This window comes from Oncorhynchus mykiss, chromosome 9 (assembly GCF_013265735.2).
Source record: "Oncorhynchus mykiss isolate Arlee chromosome 9, USDA_OmykA_1.1, whole genome shotgun sequence".
NCBI classification, from domain to species: domain Eukaryota; kingdom Metazoa; phylum Chordata; class Actinopteri; order Salmoniformes; family Salmonidae; genus Oncorhynchus; species Oncorhynchus mykiss.
The window spans coordinates 43,314,645-43,335,724 of record NC_048573.1 but is presented as its reverse complement, the minus strand read 5'-3'; the positions used below and the strand labels follow the sequence as shown (position 1 = coordinate 43,335,724).

General features: G+C 41.4%; 2 protein-coding genes across 7 annotated transcripts in view; both read right to left on the bottom strand.

The window, feature by feature from the left end:
• Positions 1–34: 34 nt before the first annotated feature.
• ybx1 (Y box binding protein 1) lies at positions 35–6,357 on the bottom strand. Of its 2 annotated transcripts, none has more exons than XM_021615817.1 (8): positions 6,063–6,357; positions 4,258–4,321; positions 3,960–3,993; positions 3,732–3,821; positions 3,007–3,345; positions 2,294–2,379; positions 957–1,237; positions 35–362 (listed from the first exon to the last, which is right to left on the bottom strand). In XM_021615817.1, exons 1-7 carry the CDS (start codon positions 6,340–6,342, stop codon positions 991–993), a joined length of 1,140 nt encoding a protein of 379 aa, XP_021471492.1. In that variant the 5' UTR covers positions 6,343–6,357; the 3' UTR covers positions 35–362; positions 957–990. The 2 variants fall into 2 exon arrangements, with proteins under 2 accessions (XP_021471492.1, XP_021471493.1); XM_021615818.1 differs by having other exon boundaries at positions 3,070–3,345.
• A 5,558-nt stretch (positions 6,358–11,915) lies between these two features.
• The window catches only part of ppih (peptidylprolyl isomerase H (cyclophilin H)), a 35,661-nt gene continuing 26,496 nt past the window's right edge, over positions 11,916–21,080 (bottom strand). For 4 of the 5 annotated variants that reach the window (XM_021615812.2, XM_021615814.2, XM_021615815.2 and 1 more), the window contains 6 exons: positions 17,485–17,529; positions 17,092–17,134; positions 16,641–16,733; positions 16,373–16,460; positions 16,240–16,280; positions 11,916–12,688 (listed from right to left, as the gene is read on the bottom strand). In XM_021615812.2, the coding sequence (XP_021471487.1) occupies positions 12,620–12,688; positions 16,240–16,280; positions 16,373–16,460; positions 16,641–16,733; positions 17,092–17,134; positions 17,485–17,529 (379 nt within the window). In that variant the 3' untranslated portion in view covers positions 11,916–12,619. The remainder of the gene's footprint in view (positions 12,689–16,239; positions 16,281–16,372; positions 16,461–16,640; positions 16,734–17,091; positions 17,135–17,484; positions 17,530–21,080) is intronic. The other variant, XM_021615813.2, reaches the window with a different exon arrangement.

Below are 21,080 nucleotides of genomic sequence, written 5' to 3'. Positions count from 1 at the left end.
ACCATTGGTGCAAAACAAACAGTTGAGTCCACAGTTCTCCTTTGACTTTTTATTTGAGCTTGCGTTGTTAAAATTCATGTTTGAATACATAAAAAGTTATTTAAAAATGTCAACTGACCAGATATCAAATTACTTTTAAAAACCATTTGGTGTAAAAACTTAGGACCGATTTTTAGAAAAACATCTGCCGTTTCCCAAACTTTTTTTTTTAGCTGTCACAAAAATAATGGAACAAAACAGGTCTGCATAGATTCTGCAGGCAATCGGTGGTAATCTGGTCAAATTCATGGTGCAAGCTTAAGACGATCGTCAAGTCAAATCTGTTTCTTATTGCTCAGATCTTTGTTTCTTCTTGATGACAACTGTAGAGAAAAGAGGGATTGTTAAAGAAAATACATTACTGGTCATATCCCTTTACTGCACCAGTCAACTGAAATGAATGTGCAACAGGGGCAGAGGTTGACGCCAGCATCAGACATGGCACAATGGCAGGACTAATCAGGCAGCCAGTTTGCTTTATCAAATCCATGGCATTACCTCATTCTGCCCCTGCCTTGGGCGATGGAGCAGTGTCAATAGAAAGTGCAGACTGAGGTTGGCTTTAGAACGAGTGAACTGGCCCAATGGCCATCTGATGGACTTTTCCACTGAATCAGGGGTCAGACTGCCCGCAAGCAGATTTAATGCAGCCTGTGGTCCATTTATTTGATGCAACAAGAATGCATGTACTTACACTCAAACATCCCTAAATTGAAATGGATCTTTAAGGAATAAGGACCTGTTTCTCCAACCTATACTATCAATGCCAGTGTGCTTGTGGAAAAAAGTTGTACGTTTCACCATGAATAATCATGCAGTCCCGCATTGAAAGCTAATCCAGCATGCTTGCTGCATAGGATCTTAAAATTCCCCCAGAAATCCGGTATGCCAAGTAGCAATGTGTGTTGGGGACTCACCCGGACGATGGTAGAGATGGTATGCCGGCAGTTTCTACTCAGCCCCGCCCTGCTCGGCCGCGGGAGCGGGCGTTTTCTCTGTAGATGGTTCGCCGTCAGTCTTGGCCTCCTTGCCATCCTGGGGCTTGCCGCCAGTCTGTGGGCGTCTGCGGCGATAGTTGAAGTTTCGGCGGTAGCGGCGCTGGCGGGGCTCCTGGTTCTCACCATCACCATCCTGGTTCTCCTTGTTTTCCCCATCGCCGTCCCGCACCGGTCTGGGACGGGGTGGACCGCCACCCCTGCTGTAGGAGTCGAGGGACACACTTAACATCTGCCTCAAGATGGCCCATAACTTCAGAACATGACAGCGAATCCCATTTTAGGGATGGGAATTTGAAATGTAACCACTAATTACATTTTTACCAGATGGAAACATTTCCTCAAGTGTGGTTACGTTTCAAAGCAGAATTAGATTCCAATTGTTCCTCAACTGCAATGTATGATCTTTTGCTAAATAAGACTGAACTGAGACAAAGGTATGCGGACACTTGAAATTAGATTCAGTCATCTTTTTTTTAAACATTGGCAATTGAAAAGCTCAGTAACATGGCACTGTCATAGCATGCAACCACCAAGTCAGCTGGTCAAATTTCTGCCCTGCCAGGGCTGCCCCGGGCAACTAAGTGCTGTCATTGTGAAGTGAAAATATCTACGACCAACATCTCAGCCAAAGTGGTAGGCCACAAGCTTATAGAACAGGACCAGAGTGCTGAAGTGTGTAAAAAATAATCTGTCCTTGGTTGAAACAAGTAAAGAATTGTCCACGGGCTAGCAGTGCAGCATGCATTTGACCTTAAAACAAGTGTTGGCGTTCCATCCTTTCTGATTAAGTTCAAATTAAATACCATGCCCACATACAGGTTCATCATTGAGGCATACTGGCAGAGCAAAAGGCCTCATTACATGGACCACAGGTGTGACAAAATAATGACACTCAAAATGGAAACAAATTTCTCAAATTAAACGGTTGTTGAGGGGCAAGTAAATGTGAACATGCTGAGATCAGAGGTGTTTATGCTCTCTCCATTAATTCTGTCAGAGAAGAGACATGAGAAAATCATCATTTCAACAGCATTGATATTTACAAAGATTGTTTGGTTCTGGAATAATTTAACATCATAGTCCAAAGATAGTTTGGCCAATTCACCAGGGTCATGCCTTTCATAATACTTATAACTATAGGAATCATCTTGGTAAACTCTGTAATAGGCCAGCTGCTCAAGTAAGTTCTGGGTCCATTCGTGTTGAGGTTATAACCCCTTCTTGCAGCCTTGTGTCAATAAACACAACATGCGAACCTTGGTCGGAAGCCTCTGTAGTAGTTCTGTCTCATTGGTTTGTTGCCCTGGTCTGGACCTCCCTGGTTCTCGTCACCTTCGCCACCCTAAAAACAAACAAGTTAGTCACAGTCATAAATCACTCAAGGCCCACGAAGTCCTGACTCAATCCAGATCCGGGTCTGAAACTTACTATTGTATAGAAAGAATGTGAAAAAACAGGAAAAGATATGCTCTGATTACAGTTGACTGACAAAGCTTAGCTACCATTAAATTAATTTGCCTCTGTGGGGAGACACTTCCCTGTTTTTCCAGTTTTGCACTTTTCCTGTTTTTCCAGTTTTGCCTTAGTGTCTGGATAGAAAGAATCACCAGCCACTATATTAGATGTTAGTCTCTGCGCGTGTGCGACCAACAGCAGGTGTAACGCTTTGGGGTTTTTGTGACGGATTGACAGACCTATTTTAGTCAACTTGTATTGGTCTGTTGACCAATACGCTCACGGTTTAATTGTAGTCTGTTGTTGACCAGTTGTTTGGAGACAACTTTAGGTCCTGTCAGTATATAGACTATGTAGACTTATTTCGGTGAACATGTATTGGTCTGTTGACTAATACACTTGAGGTTTGGTTTTGTCCGGCCAAAACCAAGTGTAGCGCGCGTGTTCGATGAGAGTGTGTATGACATCACTGGAACGGGGCCGGACTGCTTCAGGAGTGCCTGTGACAGCGTACCTCAGTCATCTCTCCGCGAGGTGCGTTGGTGTACGGGGGCCGACGGCCGTAGCGTCTACGTACAAAGTATGGGGGGTAGCGCCGTCTCCCGGGGAAGGGGGGCCTGCGCTGCTGGGGCTGCATCTCTCCTTCTGGGGCACTCTCAGCACTCTCGCGGCTCTTGCGGGGTGGGCGCTCTCCTTCACCCTCGCCGTCACTCTGGTAGTTGTCCGGGTATTCGCCGTCACGGGCTGGGCCCCTCCTGCGGGGGTACCGCCTGTAGCGGTTCCGGTCAGCTGCATACTTGCTCCCCTGGACTGGGACACCCGCTGGGCCGGTCACATTGGCTGCCTCTGCTCCCTGGGAAGAGATTCAAACACACTGTTCGGCACACTACATAACTGAGGTACTTTTATTTAGAGTAAATTTGCATGCCTTAAAGGTGCACTAAGCGGAAATCGCGCAGCTATTTCCTGGTCGCCAAAAATAGTTTGCGCCAAAACAAGCAAATATTGTGTAGAGAATGATTGTTCAGCCAAAACCAGTGAAATATATTTTCCATAAGCAGAACTATTTTATTTTCAGCTGGTGTAAGTAAAACTACACCTAACGGGAAGCACACAGAGCAGCTCTACCACTTAGACTTGCTTTCAAAGAGAATGACAGATCTATAACTCACATATTTCAAACTTTAAACATTCCCAAAATACATTAAGGCATATTAATGTATATGAGCCTGCAACTACCTTCTCCCCCTCAACCACATCAAACTCCACAGTTTCGCCATCTCCAACACTGCGAAGGTATTTCTTTGGGTTGTTTTTCTTTATGGCAGTCTAAAAGAAAAACATAACATTTAGTTATAAACTTTTGCCATTGGGACACCAACTGCACTCTGTATTTGACTCCTGGAAAGGGGTAATAAAGTTACACTATACATTACTCGACCCATGGAGAATTTTGGAGCTCGTTACCTGGTGGACAAAGACGTCTTCCTTTGTGTCATTCCTTGTGATAGAAGGGGGGAAGAGATTGGTTACATTTGGGCCAATAAAAACCACTGGATTAAAATATATGTATATTTTATAATTGAGGCTAACAGCTTAACAGAACCACTTGGCTTAATTGTGACAGACAACAAGAGCATGCCACGGACAGCCAAATCTGCTTCCCAGCTTTGTAAGCAAACCAAAGCCATAATAGGATTGAGAATGTTCTTACACACACTTCATATTTGCGGCTTTTGGACACGCCCAGGAGGGTGCAACATACCTGTTGATGAACCCGTATCCATTTCTGACGTTGAACCATTTGACTGTACCCAAAACCTTAGTTGCTGAAAAAGACAAAATGTAGCTGCGTTACCAACTATAATAAATAGCCCTGCAAAGATGTACCGTGCACATTAGCTGCTTTCGTTCTCATTCAAATATTACTCAAAAGGGGGAATGGGTCAAGAGCACTTCATGTGGGCAATCAAATGGCAAGACTGATAATGAAAACTACAGACAGCAACCAGGATAGGAAAATATACTGGGGAAGCAAGTTATAATTAACTGTTGAGCTTTTTATAGATTCCGCCGCTAAACCCTTGGTGTTTGTCTGCCAGCTGCTATGGCATGGTCCGACGCATATTATTAGCTTGCAATAATGACCGTCCTACGTGACGAGGGTCTTATGAGGCCAGAGCTTACCAGTACTAACCTAGACGTTCAATGTGTTCTACGCCATGTACACAACTGATCAGAGTGTGTCTGGTATAATGTTTGGCCTGGGCGGATAATCATCTACTGCCCGGAACTAGAGATGCAAAACCATTACCCCCGTTTCAATGCGCACAAGGAAGTGCTCGAATCTTTACACGTGGTGTCGCGCCCTAAGATGCTAGCTAGCGATTTAGCAAGCAAGCTTAGCTAACTACATGGCTACTGTAGCTAACTTAGCTAGCAGATTGCCTTTGGTCTCAACCATGTGGTTGGATACGGGCCAGGATGCTTAAACCTGTTATTCAACAACTCAAATAAATACCCACATGGGCACCGAGTGAGTATTTCTTACGCGGGTGATGGGTAAGGTTTTAGGCGCGATAACACTGAAATTGTCAGCCAAAGCTGAACAAAAGAAATGATTAGAATCCCGAACATCGAGGCGGACATTTTGGTCGCCACTATCCACTCGACATAATGGGAAGCTAGTTGGTTGGCTAGCTACTCCATCTGCAACTTGACTAAGTTATTAACATAAAATACTCATTTTGGGGGAGGGGAAACATAACATTAGCTAGTTATCGAAATTTAGCAATATAACGTTAGTAGCTAGCTACCTTAGCACGATGGCTATCAAGAAAGCCAACCACCTAGCTAGTATGTGCACCTTCGCAAACAAAGGGATATCATACGCTTGCAATCGTGGCTCTGTGGTGCAGTCGTTGGCCTCAAATTCATTGTTCCAGCTCCCTAGTAAAGGGCTACAATTACTTTAGAAATGGAAACTGCGTAAAATACACGTTGTCTAGTACCTATCCTGGGCACGGGATCTGTGTTATTTAATGTGCAACCAGTATGCTTTTTGAGGGTCCGGTAATCGGTCACGAACAAGGCCAATATAAACGCTTTCACGCCATTTAGCAGAAAGGCTATCTGCGGTTGGCTAAATCACTATTAGGACAGATGCCTGAGACAGCGGATATGGAGGAAAGGCTAACTTCCAGTATTCATTACCTCGGAACTTGACTCACAGATATATGGTCAGCCTACTGACTAGTTATAGTATATAAGTACCATAGTTAGTCAATTCTGACAATTTGTGTAACGTCAGCTAGGTAACTTATGAAGTAAAAAAACGTTACACCAACTGACATTTTGAATTGGCACTTTAGTTAACATACATCTGATGAGAACATAACGTTCGTTTTAGTTAACGATTTCAAGCTAGCCACCTTAGTTAAGTTAGTTAACTACATTTATTTAGACATAACTAGTTTGCTTCATGTTGAAATCAACGTTATCGTGCCAATAAAATCTAATTTGGCATTCAATAATGTTCCACTTGGCTAACGCTATGTAGCTTAACGTTACCGATGACCTTCTTATCCCCCGCGGAAGCTGTAGCTGGCGGGCTGGGTGGGCTCTCCGAATCCACAGCAGGCTCCGGCGGTTGTTGTGTCTCGGCCTCGCTGCTCATGGTTTCTGGTTGGTAATGCCGGCGGTGGCTCTCTAGTGTATTTCCCGGTGCTAGATGGTAACCTGGGCCGGCGGTGGTGGGGGCTGCTGCCTTCGGGCTCTCAACTTTCCTCTCTCCCGTTGCCGATCGAACTGGGAGGAACGAAAAACTATGCAGTGGACTATCCCCAGCCATAGTCCCGCCCACTCTAATATAATTGGTCAATTATTTCCTCTCGCTAAACGTAACAATGGGCGGATTCGATTATACTGAACCGCAGGGCACCGGTCTATGGCTCGTGACGTGAACGGGAAAGTAACGTACATACCTTTGAATTTGCCAACGACTTTTAATTGGAAAGTCACATCAAGCGTTATCATTAAAAGCAATCACTTTGGAAAAAAACACAGTCCTACTCATTACTCCACGTGCTTAATTATGCTACTTTTGTTTTGAGCAGACTTCGCTGTGGGTTTTGAGTAGGTCACCTGGCTCACGCCCGGGAGTCAGCCGATTCCAAAACGAATGCTATCAAATTTCACCAGGAGCAAAAAACGTCTACCGGGCGCTCGGGACAGATTCATAGAATCCCCTCATTGGTTGCCAGTTTTTCAGAAATATGGCTGCCCTGAAAATTAATTGGTACAAGAGAAATTATGTCGAAAACCAACACCGCCTACAAGACAGAGCCAGACCTATGAGCTAGAGCCAGACAGACGACCAAGACAGGGAATTCGATTAATCTGGCCCGGTAAAGCGAGTTTTGCACCGGGTGAAAGTTGATTGCATACGTTTTGGAACCGGGCTGACTCAATGGTACAAAAAAAAAACAGTTGCCCTGTTCAAAGCCCACGGCGAAATCGGCTCAAAAGCAAAGTGACGTGGGAGCATGTGGAGTAATGAGTAGGATTCTGTGTTTTCACATGCAAAAGAGATTACTTTATAAAAACACTATCTGCCTTCCCAATGAAAACTAGTTTGAAACATATTTTATGGAAGAGAGATGTTTCTGGAAGCTGCACCTTGATGACAACATGGCTGAGATTACTGTTCGATTTGAGAAGGCGTTCTTCCCTCACCACTTTTGTGCGTTCACGTCCCAGGCCATATACCGGTGGCCCGCGACTGAGCATAATCGATTCCACCCATTGTAGCTAAACAATTTTGTAAAGATACAAGTCATCTATTAGAAAATCAAGTGTGGCGGATGTGAAATGGCTAGCTAGTCAGCGGTGGTGCCCACTAATTGTGTTTCAGTCGGTGACGTCACTCGCTCTGAGACCTAAAAGTAGTTGTTCCCCTTGCTCTGCAAGGGCCGTGGCTTTTGTGGAGCGATGGGTAAACGATGCTTTGTGAGTGACTGATGTGTGCAGAGGGTCCCAGGAAAGAAATTCCACAAATGAACTTTTAATAAAAGGTACACCTGTTAATTGAAATGCATTCCAGGTGACTACCTTGAAGCTGGTTGTGAGAATGGCAAGAATGTGCAAAGCTGTCAAAAGGCAAAGGGTGGCTACTTTGAAGAAACTCAAATATAAAATATATTTTGATTTGTTTAACACGTTATTGGTTACATCATGATTCCATGTGTGTTATTTCATAGTTTGATGTCTTTTCTATTATTATACAATGTAGATAATAGTAAAAATAAAGAAAAATCCTGGAATGAGTAGGTGTGGCCAAACTTTTGACCGCTACTGTAGGCCTGTATAAAATGTTGCTCCTCATCATTTTAAACTAACAACGACTTGAAGGGTTTATAGAGCATTCATAAAGTCTTCATAAGCACTACATACATATTTCACAAATCACAAAGGCCTAAGCAAAGTCATATGAGGGATTTAAAAGGTCCTTCCGGTGATTTGCCAAATATGACAGTGGCACAAGCCTTTTGTCACCCTTTTATAACTATAAACAATTGCTTATGAATGTTTTCTGAAGCATCTATATAGACCTGATGAACGGTGAAGGTTTCATTATGCCTTAGTCATTTTAAGTGGGATCAATCATTATTATACATTAATGAATGAAAATAACAAATGAATAATAATGAAATAATGAATAATTCATATTTTTCATTTTTATTCTCTGTGAATCATATATTACATGAGCTTGTTGGAGTCAGTATCAGTCTTTAAACTCTTGAAAGGGCTGCTCTGATTTTAACTGTACCCTTCACGTTGTTATTTCACAATTACCAGTCTCCACTAGCTATGTACCACTCTGCCTGGTAGCTACCTAGCCTATCCTTTAGTTGTTATAAAAGTTGGACATGTTTCAGTTTGGTTATCATGGCCGGAGTGGCGCCAAAATCCCCACTGGAATGGCTGTGGGTTGGGAAAAGAGAATAGGAACGAGGTAGGTTCCAGGGTGCTCTCATGAATGTCAAGTGTCCTGTTGTGTCCCAGCATCATTTAAAAAAAAGAGTGCCCTTAAACAATGCAGGCTATTAGTCAGTTGCTGTAACCGTATAGTAATGTCTATAGTTGCTGACATCAAAAGTAAAGAGCAGATTATTCTAGGAGCTATTAATAGAGTGCTCAAAGGCAATTTCTAAGTATTTTCCAGATTTTTCTGGAATTCCGTACACATATTACTGTCAAGTGGGGAAGCGGCTTTTAGCTTTTACAACCCACAACAGGAATGCTGTACCACGTCATCTAAAAAGGAAGGAGGCAAAAAAGAGTAACCATTTTTTTTTTTACAAGGTTAAAATTCAACCTCTTTAGTTTGGTTTGTAATTAGATCTTGCTAACTTTTGTCTTCCTTTTTAACATCTTATTCCTATGTGTTTGTATTAATTTGTATTATTCTATGCTGCTTTTACCATTTATTATGTTTCATTGTTTTTATATGCATTCTTTATTATGAAAAAAAAGCTGGTCACTATGAAATTGCGCTTTACAAATAAAGGATATTATTCAATAGCCATAGTTCTAGGCACATCTCTATCATATTACAGCTTTTGTGTATCATTTTTGGCTGATATGTATACAGTCGGAAGTTTACATACACTTAGGTTGGAGTCATTAAAACTCGTTTTTCAACCACTCCACAAATTTCTTGTTAACAAACTCGTTTTGGTAAGTCGGTTAGGACATCTACTTTGTGCATGACAAATCATTTTTCCAACAATTGTTTACAGACAGATTATTTCACTTATAATTCACTGTATCACAATTACAGCAGGTCAGAAGTTTACATACACTGCCTTTAAACAGCTTGGAAAATTCCAGAAAATGATGTCATGGCTTTAGAAGCTTCTGATAGGCTATTTGACATAATTTGAGTCAATTGGAGGTGTGCCTGTGGATGTATTTCAAGGCCTACCTTCAAACTCAGTGCCTCTTTGCTTGACATCATGGGAAATTAAAATAAATCAGCCAAGTCCTCAGAAAATTGTAGACCTCCACAAGTCTGGTTCATCCTTGGGAGCAATTTCCAAACGCCTGAAGGTACCATGTTCATCTGTACAAACAATAGTACGCAAGTATAAACACCATGGGACCACGCAGCCGTCATACCGCTTAGGAAGGAGACGCGTTCTTTCTCCTAGAGATAAACGTACTTTGGTGCGAAGAGTGCAAATCAATCCCAGAACAACAGTAAAGGACCTTGTGAAGATGCTGGAGGAAACGGGCACAAAAGTATCTATATCCACAGTAAAATGACTCCTATTTCGACATAACCTGAAAGGCAGCTCAGCAAGGAAGAAGCCACTGCTCCAAAACCACCATAAAAAGCCAGACTACAGTTTGCAACTGCACATGGGGACAAAGATCGTACTTTTTGGAGAAATATCCTCTGGTCTGGTGAAACAAAAATAGAACTGTTTGACAATTATGACCATTGTTATGTTTGGAGGAAAAAGGGGGAGAGGCTTGCAAGCCGAAGAACACCATTCCAACCGTGAAGCACGGGGGTGGCAGCATCATGTTGTGGGGTTGTTTTGCTGCAGGAGGGGCTGGTGCACTTCACAAAATAGATGGCATCATGAGGTAGGAATATTATGTGGATATATTGAAGCAACATCTCAAGACATCAGTCAGGAAGTTAAAGCTTGGGTCTTCCAAATGGACAATAACCCCAAGCATATTTCCAAAGTTGTGGCAAAATGGCTTAAGGACAACAAAGTCAAGGTATTGGAGTGGCCATCACAAAGCCCTGACCTCAATCCTATAGAACATTTGTGGGCAGAACTGAAAAAGCGTGTGCGAGCAAGGAGGCCTACAAAACTGACTCAGTTACACCAGATCTGTCAGGAGGAATGGGCCAACATTCACCCAACTTATTGGGGGAAGCTTGTGGAAGGCTACTTGAAACGTTTGACCCAAGTTAAACAATTTAAAAGGCAATGTTACCAAATACTAATTGAGTGTGCACACTTCTGACCCACTGGGAATGTGATGAAAGAAATAAAAGCTGAAATATTTACTTCTCTTTACTATTATTCTGATATTTCACATTCTTAATAAAGTGGGGATCCTAACTGACCTAAAACAGGGAATTTTTACTAGGATTAAATGTCAGGAATTGTGAAAAAATTATTTTAAATCTATTTGGCTAAGGGTGTATGTAAACTTCCGACTTCAACTGTTATGTGAAGTGTTTCTCTTTAGTCTGTAGCAGCACCAAGAGGCGTTTCTATCCAAAAAGATTTGGCTCATTTTCACAGGAAGGGACTTGGGCTTCCTATCAACAATATACCTCAAATCAAACAAACCCAACAGTCATACTTGAGTAAAAGTAAATATAGAAAATAACTCAAGTAAAATTCACACAGTAAAATTCTACTTGAGTAAAAGTCTAAAAGTATTTGGTTTAAAATGTATAAAAAGTAAAAGTATAAATCATTTAAAAAATCCTTAAATTAAGCAAACCAGATGGCACCATTTTCTTGTTTTATTAATTTACAGATACCAACAGGCACCCTCCAACAGTCAGGCATAATTTACAAACAAAGAATGTGTGTTTAGTGAGTCCGCTAGATCAAGAGGCAGTAGGGATGACCAAGGATGTTTGGTTGATAAGTGCGTGAATTGGACAAATGTCCTGTCCTGCTAAGCATTCAAAATGTACTTTTGGGTGTCAAGGAAAATGTATGGAGTAAAAAGTACAATATTTTCTTAGGGAATGTAGTGAAGTAAAAGTAGTCAAAAATATAAATAGTAAAGTACAGATACCCCAAAGTAGTACATTCAAGTATTTTTACTTAAGTACTTTACACCACTGCTAAATTGTCATCATTGTCCTCGATTAAAATCCAACATGTAAAAGGATCCACTTGCCAGTGTGGTAGACTAGACAGCCAGCCAGCCCAAGCCTGAGTGTGAAACAGCCCCAAACCACCCCCCCATCTTTTGTCATGTTAATGCCCCGCTGGCATGGTTTATGAGTACTGGTTGATGTGTGAAGAGCCTGTTGTTAATGGTCGGACCCTGTTGTCACACACAAAGACGGCCTTTAACATTGACCCCAGAAGCCTCCCACCAAGCCCCCCAAAAACTCTTCCTGCTCCATAAGAGAGCCGAGCTCCATCTGAAAGGATTCTTTTGTACTGGGAGGGAAAGGGTCCAATGCGAGTTCAGGCGTGGGGGTTGGGAAGCGTATTTTCTTTAAGTCCTGTTTTAAAAAAGGTCAGATTTTGTCCAACTTATAGTCCATCCATTACCTGAGGAACTTTGTGAATGCCTTTGAGATTGCTTCTCAACCCTAATATATAATATGGTTCATCAGTTTAAATGTCTTAATAAATTAGAATACCAGCATAGTTGACAAAGAAGTTAATTTATTATACCTGACAAATTGATATACCTCAATATTGTCCATATGTGGAATCTATTCTGTTTAGGCTATAAGAAAACTCAATGTCTTGTTACTCACATACATTGTTGGTGGGGGATACCAAATAATTGTTGAAAACCTGACATTTTGAAAAACAACTACTGAACAAAACCACTGCACCAAAAAGCACATTTATATTATCCATTTATAAAAAGGCAACAGATTCCATACAAAACATTGAATTTCCAATCATTGTTATTCATAGCTAGGCATTGAGAAAACATTTGAGTAAGCTACAGTAGTCTATATAATTCCTAGTGAGTTATCGAATTACACATAGGAAATGTATCAATTGGTGATACTTTGAACTGAAACATTTTTTTGGTAAGGAGTAATGAGGCTCAAGTCTAGTTGATGTCCAAGATGTCTTACATCCTAGATTTACAGTCTCTGAATTTTAACGACTCAAGCAATGCAAAAGTGTTGGCAATTTGTATAGCTTTACTATTCATAGGAGACGTCGTGATTGTGTGGCAAACTGACAGACTGACTTCCACTCAACTTACAGAAGTAAACAGAATTTGGTTGATGTCTATTGAGCGCAAACATGGGAGAAGAACACACTTATTCAAGTACAAAAAGAGGTTGTGTGTCTGTCCTAAAAAAGAAACTTGCCCTGTAAGTTGAGTCACATTTCCCCACACTGAGCTATGAGGATGGGAAGCTTGGGCTTGTTGTTTGGGCCGGTAGGAACGTTCTGTGGGAAAGAGGAGTCCAGATAACGTTCAATATAACATTCTTAAATGGTACAGTAATTTCTACACTACGACATTTGTTGGAGACCAAATTAGGGTTCTACTACCAGCAATAGATGTACTGTATACAAATAATTCTGACGTATATTAATCAGATGGTTGTTGCAAACAGCTTGGGACTGGCGACAGATATTCTCATGTCTAAACAGTGTGTTCTCTGAAGTGTAGAAGGGTTGAGGTTAAACTAAGATTTCCCCCCCCCCCCAGCCAGATATGTATAGTCAAATCTGACCGACTATACAACAACATATGTCTGCTTTCAAGAAACACAATGGGAAGTTTCCGGGACACAGATTAAAGAGCGGATTAATGATTCCACATGTTTTTCTGCTGCTCATTATGAAAAACAAGATTTTGGTCTTGGAGATGTGGTACGGTTTGGATGTGTTTAGTTCGCTTTATTGTACCCTGGCAGTTGTTTTTTGTCATTGAGGCACAGTAGCAACAACATAATCACTACCACTTCCTCAAAAACAGTCAGAATTAATCTAAGCTAAATCATGAAATCTGTCATTTTGACATTTTTTGCAGAGGTGTTAGTCACACAATTTCATATCTAGCTAAGGTGTCTGGTGCAGTATTTCTCAAGTTAAAAACATTTGTATAAAAGTGCACTGCAGACAGTATGGAGTCTGCGCTCAGGACTGATTTCTGAGAACGTCTACAACTTCATCAGCAGCAAGCTGTTAAACTATCGTAAAAAAAACACAAGCTGCTACCCGCTGTGTATCAGTGCCCGAAAATCACTAGCTAGCAAGCAAAGTTCCATCTCTGTTTGTCAATGAAGCTAGCTAGTAGCTGCCCAAGTTAGCAAAATTAGCTTATCATGCAACGTGTGTGCTTTGGTGCCGTTGAGTTTTTATACAACTTTCTCACTATCTATTACTAGACTATACGTCTGTCTGGCAGTGTTTCATTGCAGATCATGTTACAAAACAGGTCGCGGCAGGACACAAAATGCTTGCAAATTATTTTAGACTTTTTTTTATATTGACAAGTGTCAGTTGATATAAGTGCACATCGTCTCAATTCTCATTTTGCCCAAAATAGTGGCAGACTGAAGTGCTCACTATGAAACACACCAGGAAGTGACCACTCCATAAAGGGCTAAGGGCCAAGTGTTCTTTCAACATAACATTGGCGACGTGTTGTCTTATGTAAACAGGTCCAAGTCCAAGGCGCTGTGTAATGGGCAGGTCTGTCTCAGTGTCTGTGGCGGTTCACTGCTATGATTGAATAAAGCGCAATAAATGCAGCTGTTTCTCTGTGCATGAAAATTCTCCCTAGGCGTTAAAATCCTATGCTAGTAGGCATGATTGTAATCCAAACCAAAACCTCATGTATCGTGATGACCTCGATTACACAAATCTCACAAAACTATGTTTTGGAGTATACGGACTCAATAACCAAAATGAACCTACTCACACTTTTTAGTCAATTTTGGTTCTGGAATAACTTTTTCTAACTAATATCAATGCCACATAAGCCATTTTCAGATAAATTAGTGTTTGCGTTCAGTTGCCCTTTAAGCCTAGTCCTGAACTAAAAAGCAAAATCAATGGAGAATTCTCTGTAGTCCAGGGCTTAATCTGTGTCGAGAAAACAGCCCCAATGTTATTCAGATCTACTAAGCGACTAATTCAGATGATAAATTAGCCTTGTTATTCTCTAGCACAGTCAAGGACTCAATAATCCAATACTATGTAATCCAAGGTTAAAACATGGCTCTGAAATCACGTTTCTAAATCTGGATTATCTAAGAACAGTATTCCCTGCTTCTACTTCCATGGAACCCACCGGCCCTTAAAGTTTGATCTTTGTTGAGGATCATCATTATACAGTGAAGGAAAAAAGTATTTGATCCCCTGCTGATTTTGTATGTTTGCCCTCTGACAAAGAAATGATCAGTCTATAATTTTAATGGTAGGTTTATTTGAACAGTGAGAGACAGAATAACAACAAAAAAATCCAGAAAACCGCATGTCAAAAATGTTATAAATTGATTTGCATTTTAATGAGGGAAATAAGTATTTGACCCCCTCTCAATCAGAAAGATTTCTGGCTCCCAGGTGTCTTTTATACAGGTAACGAGCTGAGATTAGGAGAACAATCTCAGCTTGATACCTGTATAAAAGACACCTGTCCACAGAAGCAATCAATCAGATTCCAAACTCTCCACCATGGCCAAGACCAAAGAGCACTCCAAGGATGTCAGGGACAAGATTGTAGACCTATACAAGGCTGAAATGGTCTACAAGACCATCGCCAAGCAGCTTGGTGAGAAGGTGACAACAGTTGGTGCGATTATTCGCAAATGGAAGAAACACAAAAGAACTGTCAATCTCCCTCGGCCTGGGGATCCATGCAAGATCTCACCTCGGGGAGTTGCAATGATCCGGACAACAGTGAGGAATCAGCCCAGAACTACACGGGAGGATCTTGTCAATGATCTCAAGGCAGCTGGGACCATAGTCACCAAGAAAACAATTGGTAACACACTACGCCGTGAAGGACTGAAATCCTGCAGCGCCCGCAAAAGGTCCCCCTGCTCAAGAAAACACATACATGCCCGTCTGAAGTTTGCCAATGAACATCTGAATGATTCAGAGGACAACTGGGTGAAAGTGTTGTGGTCAGATGAGACCAAAATGGAGCTCTTTGGCATCAACTCAACTCGCCGTGTTTGGAAGAGGAGGAATGCTACCTATGACCCCAAGAACACCATCCCCACCCTCAAACATGGAGGTGGAAACATTATGCTTTGGGGGTGTTTTTCTGCTAATGGGACAGGACAATTTCACCGCATCAAAGGGACGATGGACGGGGCCATGTACCGTCAAATCTTGGGTGAGAACCTCCTTCCCTCAGCCAGGGCATTGGGAATGGGTCGTGGATGGGTATTTCAGCATGACAATGACCCAAAACACACGGCCAAGGAAACAAAGGAGTGGCTCAAGAAGAAGCCCATTAAGGTCCTGGAGTGGCCTAGCCAGTCTCCAGACCTTAATCCCATAGAAAATCTGTGGAGGGAGCTGTCGGTTCGAATTGCCAAATGTCAGCCTCGAAACCTTAATGACTTGGAGAAGATCTGCAGAGAGGAGTGGGACAAAATCCCTCCTGAGATGTGTGCAAACCTGGTGGCCAACTACAACAAACGTCTGACCTCTGATTGCCAACAAGGGTTTTGCCACCAAGTACTAAGTCATGTTTTGCAGAGGGGTCAAATACTTATTTCCATCATTAAAATTCAAATCAATTTATAACATTTTTGACCTGCGTTTTTCTGGATTTTGTTGTTGTTATTCTGTCTCTCACTGTTCAAATAATCCTACCATTAAAATTATAGACTGATCATTACTTTGTCAGTGGGAAAACGTACAAAATCAGCAGGGGATCAAATACTTTTCCCCCCTCACTGTATATCTTGCCCTGGGCAAGATATACAGTGAGGGGGGGAAAGTATTTGATCCCTTATCAAATCAAGAGCTTTTACCTCAATTTTTCTCATGACGAGCAAGCCGTCGACCACTTTCCCTGAAATGTTGAAATACAATATTTTATGAGCCAAATACACATACAACATGTTAAATCTTATCCATTGTAATCCACAATATAGTAATACTAACCGAAGACCACATGCTTTCCATCTAGCCAGTCACATTTCGTACAGGTAATGAAAAACTGACAGCCATTGGTTCCGGGGCCACTGTTTGCCTGCAGAGGACGGATTGGAGGGTTATTACTGGATGCTTCACCTACATTAACCAATAACATCAGTTATAATCTATGTCTATTCATATCAAATGTTTAAATGTCTCCAATGGAACATGTGTGTATGAACAGCAGTGTGTGCGCATACGTGTGAGTTTTTGTCTGAAATAAAAAAAAAGGTACCATGGATAGGAGGCCAGGAGCAGAGTGCTTCATTCTAAAGTTTTCATCTGCAAATGGTCCTCTGTAGATGCTGCAGATACCTGTCCCATCGCCCTACAGGTGCACCACAGGGTCAAGGGAAACAAAGGAGGACAAATTAGATTAGAAGTAGATTGTAATGCTAATGTATTGGTAATTTAATACAGAGTCCAGAGTCGCAGAGAGCGATAGTCCGCCGAGCCCGCTACATATTTCGCCCCGTATTTAATTGACTTATCGAATAGCAGATATGTGCGGCTTCCAACTCCGTAGCACACTATTACAGTTGGGTACATGAGAAAGTTAACCTGCACCGCAGTGCAGATAAAGGACATGCAGCAAAAAATAGTAGTTATAACGGCATAAACTAACAGTTTGGCTGGAATTCTAAAAGAACCAATCAGAAACAACAAAGAGCAGTGAATTGACTTACATTTACAAAGTCCCCGCCTTGGATCATGAAGTCCTTTATCACCCTAGTAGAGGAGGCAAAAAAATAAAATAAACTTTCAAACTGGCAACAGACTGAGGAGCTTTTTATCTAACAATCAAATTCAATTATACAAAAATATTCATATTGTATCTTACCAAATCATAACGCGTAAGAACGTGCTTGCGAACAAAAGCATTACCAACACAAAGACACTAAACACCCCATCAAGATATAGGTTTTATGGATTCAATAATTACTTAATATGCATGTTGTTGCTTCTTAGACACCATGCCTATCCTATCACATATCCATTATTGTGATTTGATGTCAGATCAAAAATATATGTAAAGTAACACTTGTCACATCTTCTTCCATCATCCCACTCAAGCATACCTGTGGAAGGTGCAGCCTTTAAATCCGATAGGGACACCATCTTTTCTGTAGAAGAGAGTTTGTACAGATACATTAACATGGTACTGCCTCCTTTGCTGTATTGATATAAAAGTCAGCAGAGTATACAGAAAGCCTCTAAAGTTTAAGGAAGACTAGTTCACCAAAACTTTTTTAGATTTAGCTCATTTTACACCTCCAAGTCAGCGCTAGGTAGTTAAAGATAGCGCATTCACATGAAAAGTAATAAACATTAAGTTTCACAAACCAGACATATTACTGTTAACTTGGAAATATACAGTCGCTAGTGAAAGTCTACGCAGCCCTTGCTGCCTTAAAATGAAAATAAATTCAATTTTTTCTTACTGCACATTTTCAAATTGAAAGAAAAATTATAGAAAATGTTGGGAAATTATATAAAACTCAAATATCTTAACTGGGGTCTTCACACCATAGAGTTAATACTAGGTGGAATCTAACTTATTTTATTTAACCTTTATTTAACTAGGGAAGTCAGTTAAAGAACAAATTATTATTTACAATGACGGCCTACCAGTCATTGTAATAGCTGCCAAAGGTGCTTCCACCAACTTTGCATAACTCTGAGGACAACATTTTACCATTTTATTTGTTAAAATTGGTCAAACAGCACATTTGGTTGGGAATCATTGGACCGCAATATTCTCAGATTTCAAGCTAATTTAAATAAGGCCAGACTCGACCACTTAGGAACACTCAACACCTCTTGGAAAGCCATTCTGGTGTCTTTGGCATTAAAATGTGTTAATTGTCCTACTGAAAAACAAAACTCTCAGGAACCAGGTTTCAATCCAACCATTTCATGTGGATGAATTACCTGTAGCATAAAAAAAGTCACTGCCGGGCTGATGGAAACAGTTTTGCTATTTAACGCAACAGTTTTTGTGACAAAACTAGAGAGTAGAGTTGAAAATGGATTTTTTTATTTTCACTTTGCCATACTGGCCAGTAATGTGGCGTAAATGCAATGTTGTTGATCATCTGTATTTTCAAGTATTGTGGTGGCAGCATCACGTTATGGGTATTCTTGTCACCGGCAGGGACTGGGGAGTTTGTCAGGATCAAAAGAAATATGAAAGGAGCAAAGTCCTGTTAAAAAGTAAGAGAAAACTCTGTCTCAGTCTTCTGAATACATAAACTCAGCAAAAAAAGAAACATCCCTTTTTCAGGACCGTCTTTCAAAGATAATTCATAATACTCAAAATAACTTCACAGATCTTCATTGTAAAGGGTTCAAACACTCTTTCCCATGCTTGCTTAATGACCAAAAACAATTAATGAACATGCACCTGTGGAACGGTCGTTAAGACACTAACCGCTTACAGACGGTAGGCAACTGACTCTGAAAAACACCAAAAGAAAGATGCCCAGTGTCCCTGCTCATCTGCGTGAATGTGCCTTAGGCATGCTGCAAGGAGGCATGAGGACTGCAGATGTGGCCAGGGCAATAAATTGCAATGTCAGCACTGTGAGACGCCTAAGACAGCGCTACAGGGAGACAGGACGGACAGCTGATCGTCCTCGCAGTGGCAGACCATGTATAACACCTGCACAGGATCGGTACATCCGAACATCACAACTGCGGGACAGGTACAGGACGGCAACAACAACTGCCCGAGTTACACCAGGAACGCACAATTCCTCCATCAGTGCTCAGACTGTCTGCAATAGGCTGAGAGAGGCTGGACCGTGGGATTGTAGGCCTGTTGTAAGGCAGGTCCTCACCAGACATCACCGGCAACATCGCCTATGGGCACAAATCCACTTTCACTGGACCAGAGAGGACTGGAAAAAAGTGCTCTTCACTGACGAGTCACGGTTTTGTCTCAGCAGGGGTGATGGTCAGATTTGTGTCTATCGTCGAAGGAATGAGCATTACACCGAGGCCTGTACTCTGGAGCGGGATCGATTTGGATGTGGAGGGTCCGTCATGGTCTGGTGCAGTGTGTCACAGCATCATCGGACTGAGCTCGTTGTCATTGCAGGAAAACTCAACACTGTGCGTTACAGGGAAGACATCCTCCTCCCTCATGTGGTACCCTTCCTGCAGGCTCATCATGACATGACCCTCCAGCATGACAATGCCACCAGCCATACTGCTCGTTCTGTGTGTGATTTCCTGCAAGACAGGAATGTCAGTGTTCTGCCATGGCCAGCGAAGAGCCCGGATCTCAATCCCATTGAGCACGTCTGGGACCTGTTGGGTCGGAGGGTGAGGGCTAGGGCCATTCCCCTCAAAGACTTGCAGGTGCCTTGGTGGAAGAGTGGAGTAACATCTCACAGCAAGAACTGGCAAATCTTGTGCAATCCATGAGGAAAAGACTGTTACTTTGATTTAGACCCACCCCCCTCTTGTTCAGGGACACATTATTCCATTTCTGTTAGTCACATGTCTGTGGAACTTGTTCAGTTTATGTCTCAGTTGCTGAATCTTATGTTCATACAAATATTTACACATGTTAAGTTTGCTGAAAATAAAATGCAGTTGACAGTGAGAGGACATTTCTTTTTTTACTGAGTTTATATTGTTATTTTTCAGTGGGACAATTACACAAATTTTTATGCCAAAGACACACCAAAATAGCTTTCCAATAGGTGTTGAGTGTTACTAAATGGTCCATTTAAATCTGCTTGAAAATCAGAGACTTACTCCCAACAAAATTTACTGAGCTTTTGCAAAGTGTAACCCACAAATGTTACCGTTGAAGAAAGTAATGCCCACACAAGGAGCACAATTTTACTTATTTTGATATTCCAACTATTATGGTATGCAAAGCACATTTTAGACAACGTTTCCACTCAGATGTCTTGAATCATGCTGATTTGGTAGAATCTTATTCAAAATTATTCACAGCTGTAAAGGCTGACAAATGAGATTATACCAAGTATTGACTCTGGGGTGTGAAGACCTAATTAATAATAAATAACAAAGCTGTCTTGATTATGAAACATTTCTATTATTTGTCTTTCACTTTGAAAATGTGTAGTGCTTTTTGATATAATTTTAAATTTTAAGGCAGCAAAATGTGAAGACTGTGCAAGGGGTGTGTAGACTCACTAGGTACTGTACATGCAAATCCTGGTCGAAGGATTCACTTTTACCCTATAGCAGGGGTACTCAACTACTATGTACTATTTGAGAACACACGAATTTCCTAGGTGGAAAAAGTGTGAATGGATATTCTCATTTAACAGCGTAGTAACAAACCCCACCTTGCAGCCCCATACTGTTCAAATTTCTCGTTGGCATAGAATTTTAGCCGTTTTAAATCTTATTTCTAAACATTTTGCCATGTCTTATGTGTGTTCATATGATAGCCGAGTGACCCAACAAAATAAAATTGAGTGCCCCCTGGGGGTCGAGGGCCCAAGGCACATCATCTGGCCATGCTAACTAGTTTACAAGATTTAGATTAAATAAATTAGGCTAACCTACCTAGCTAACATGGGCTACTTGATCATTTTTTTCCCCCTTCAAAATATTGTCGGGACCTGTGGTGGTCCCTATTGACCCCATTCTGGGTCCAGATCCGGACATCGGTCCGTCCGCCTGTTGAGAA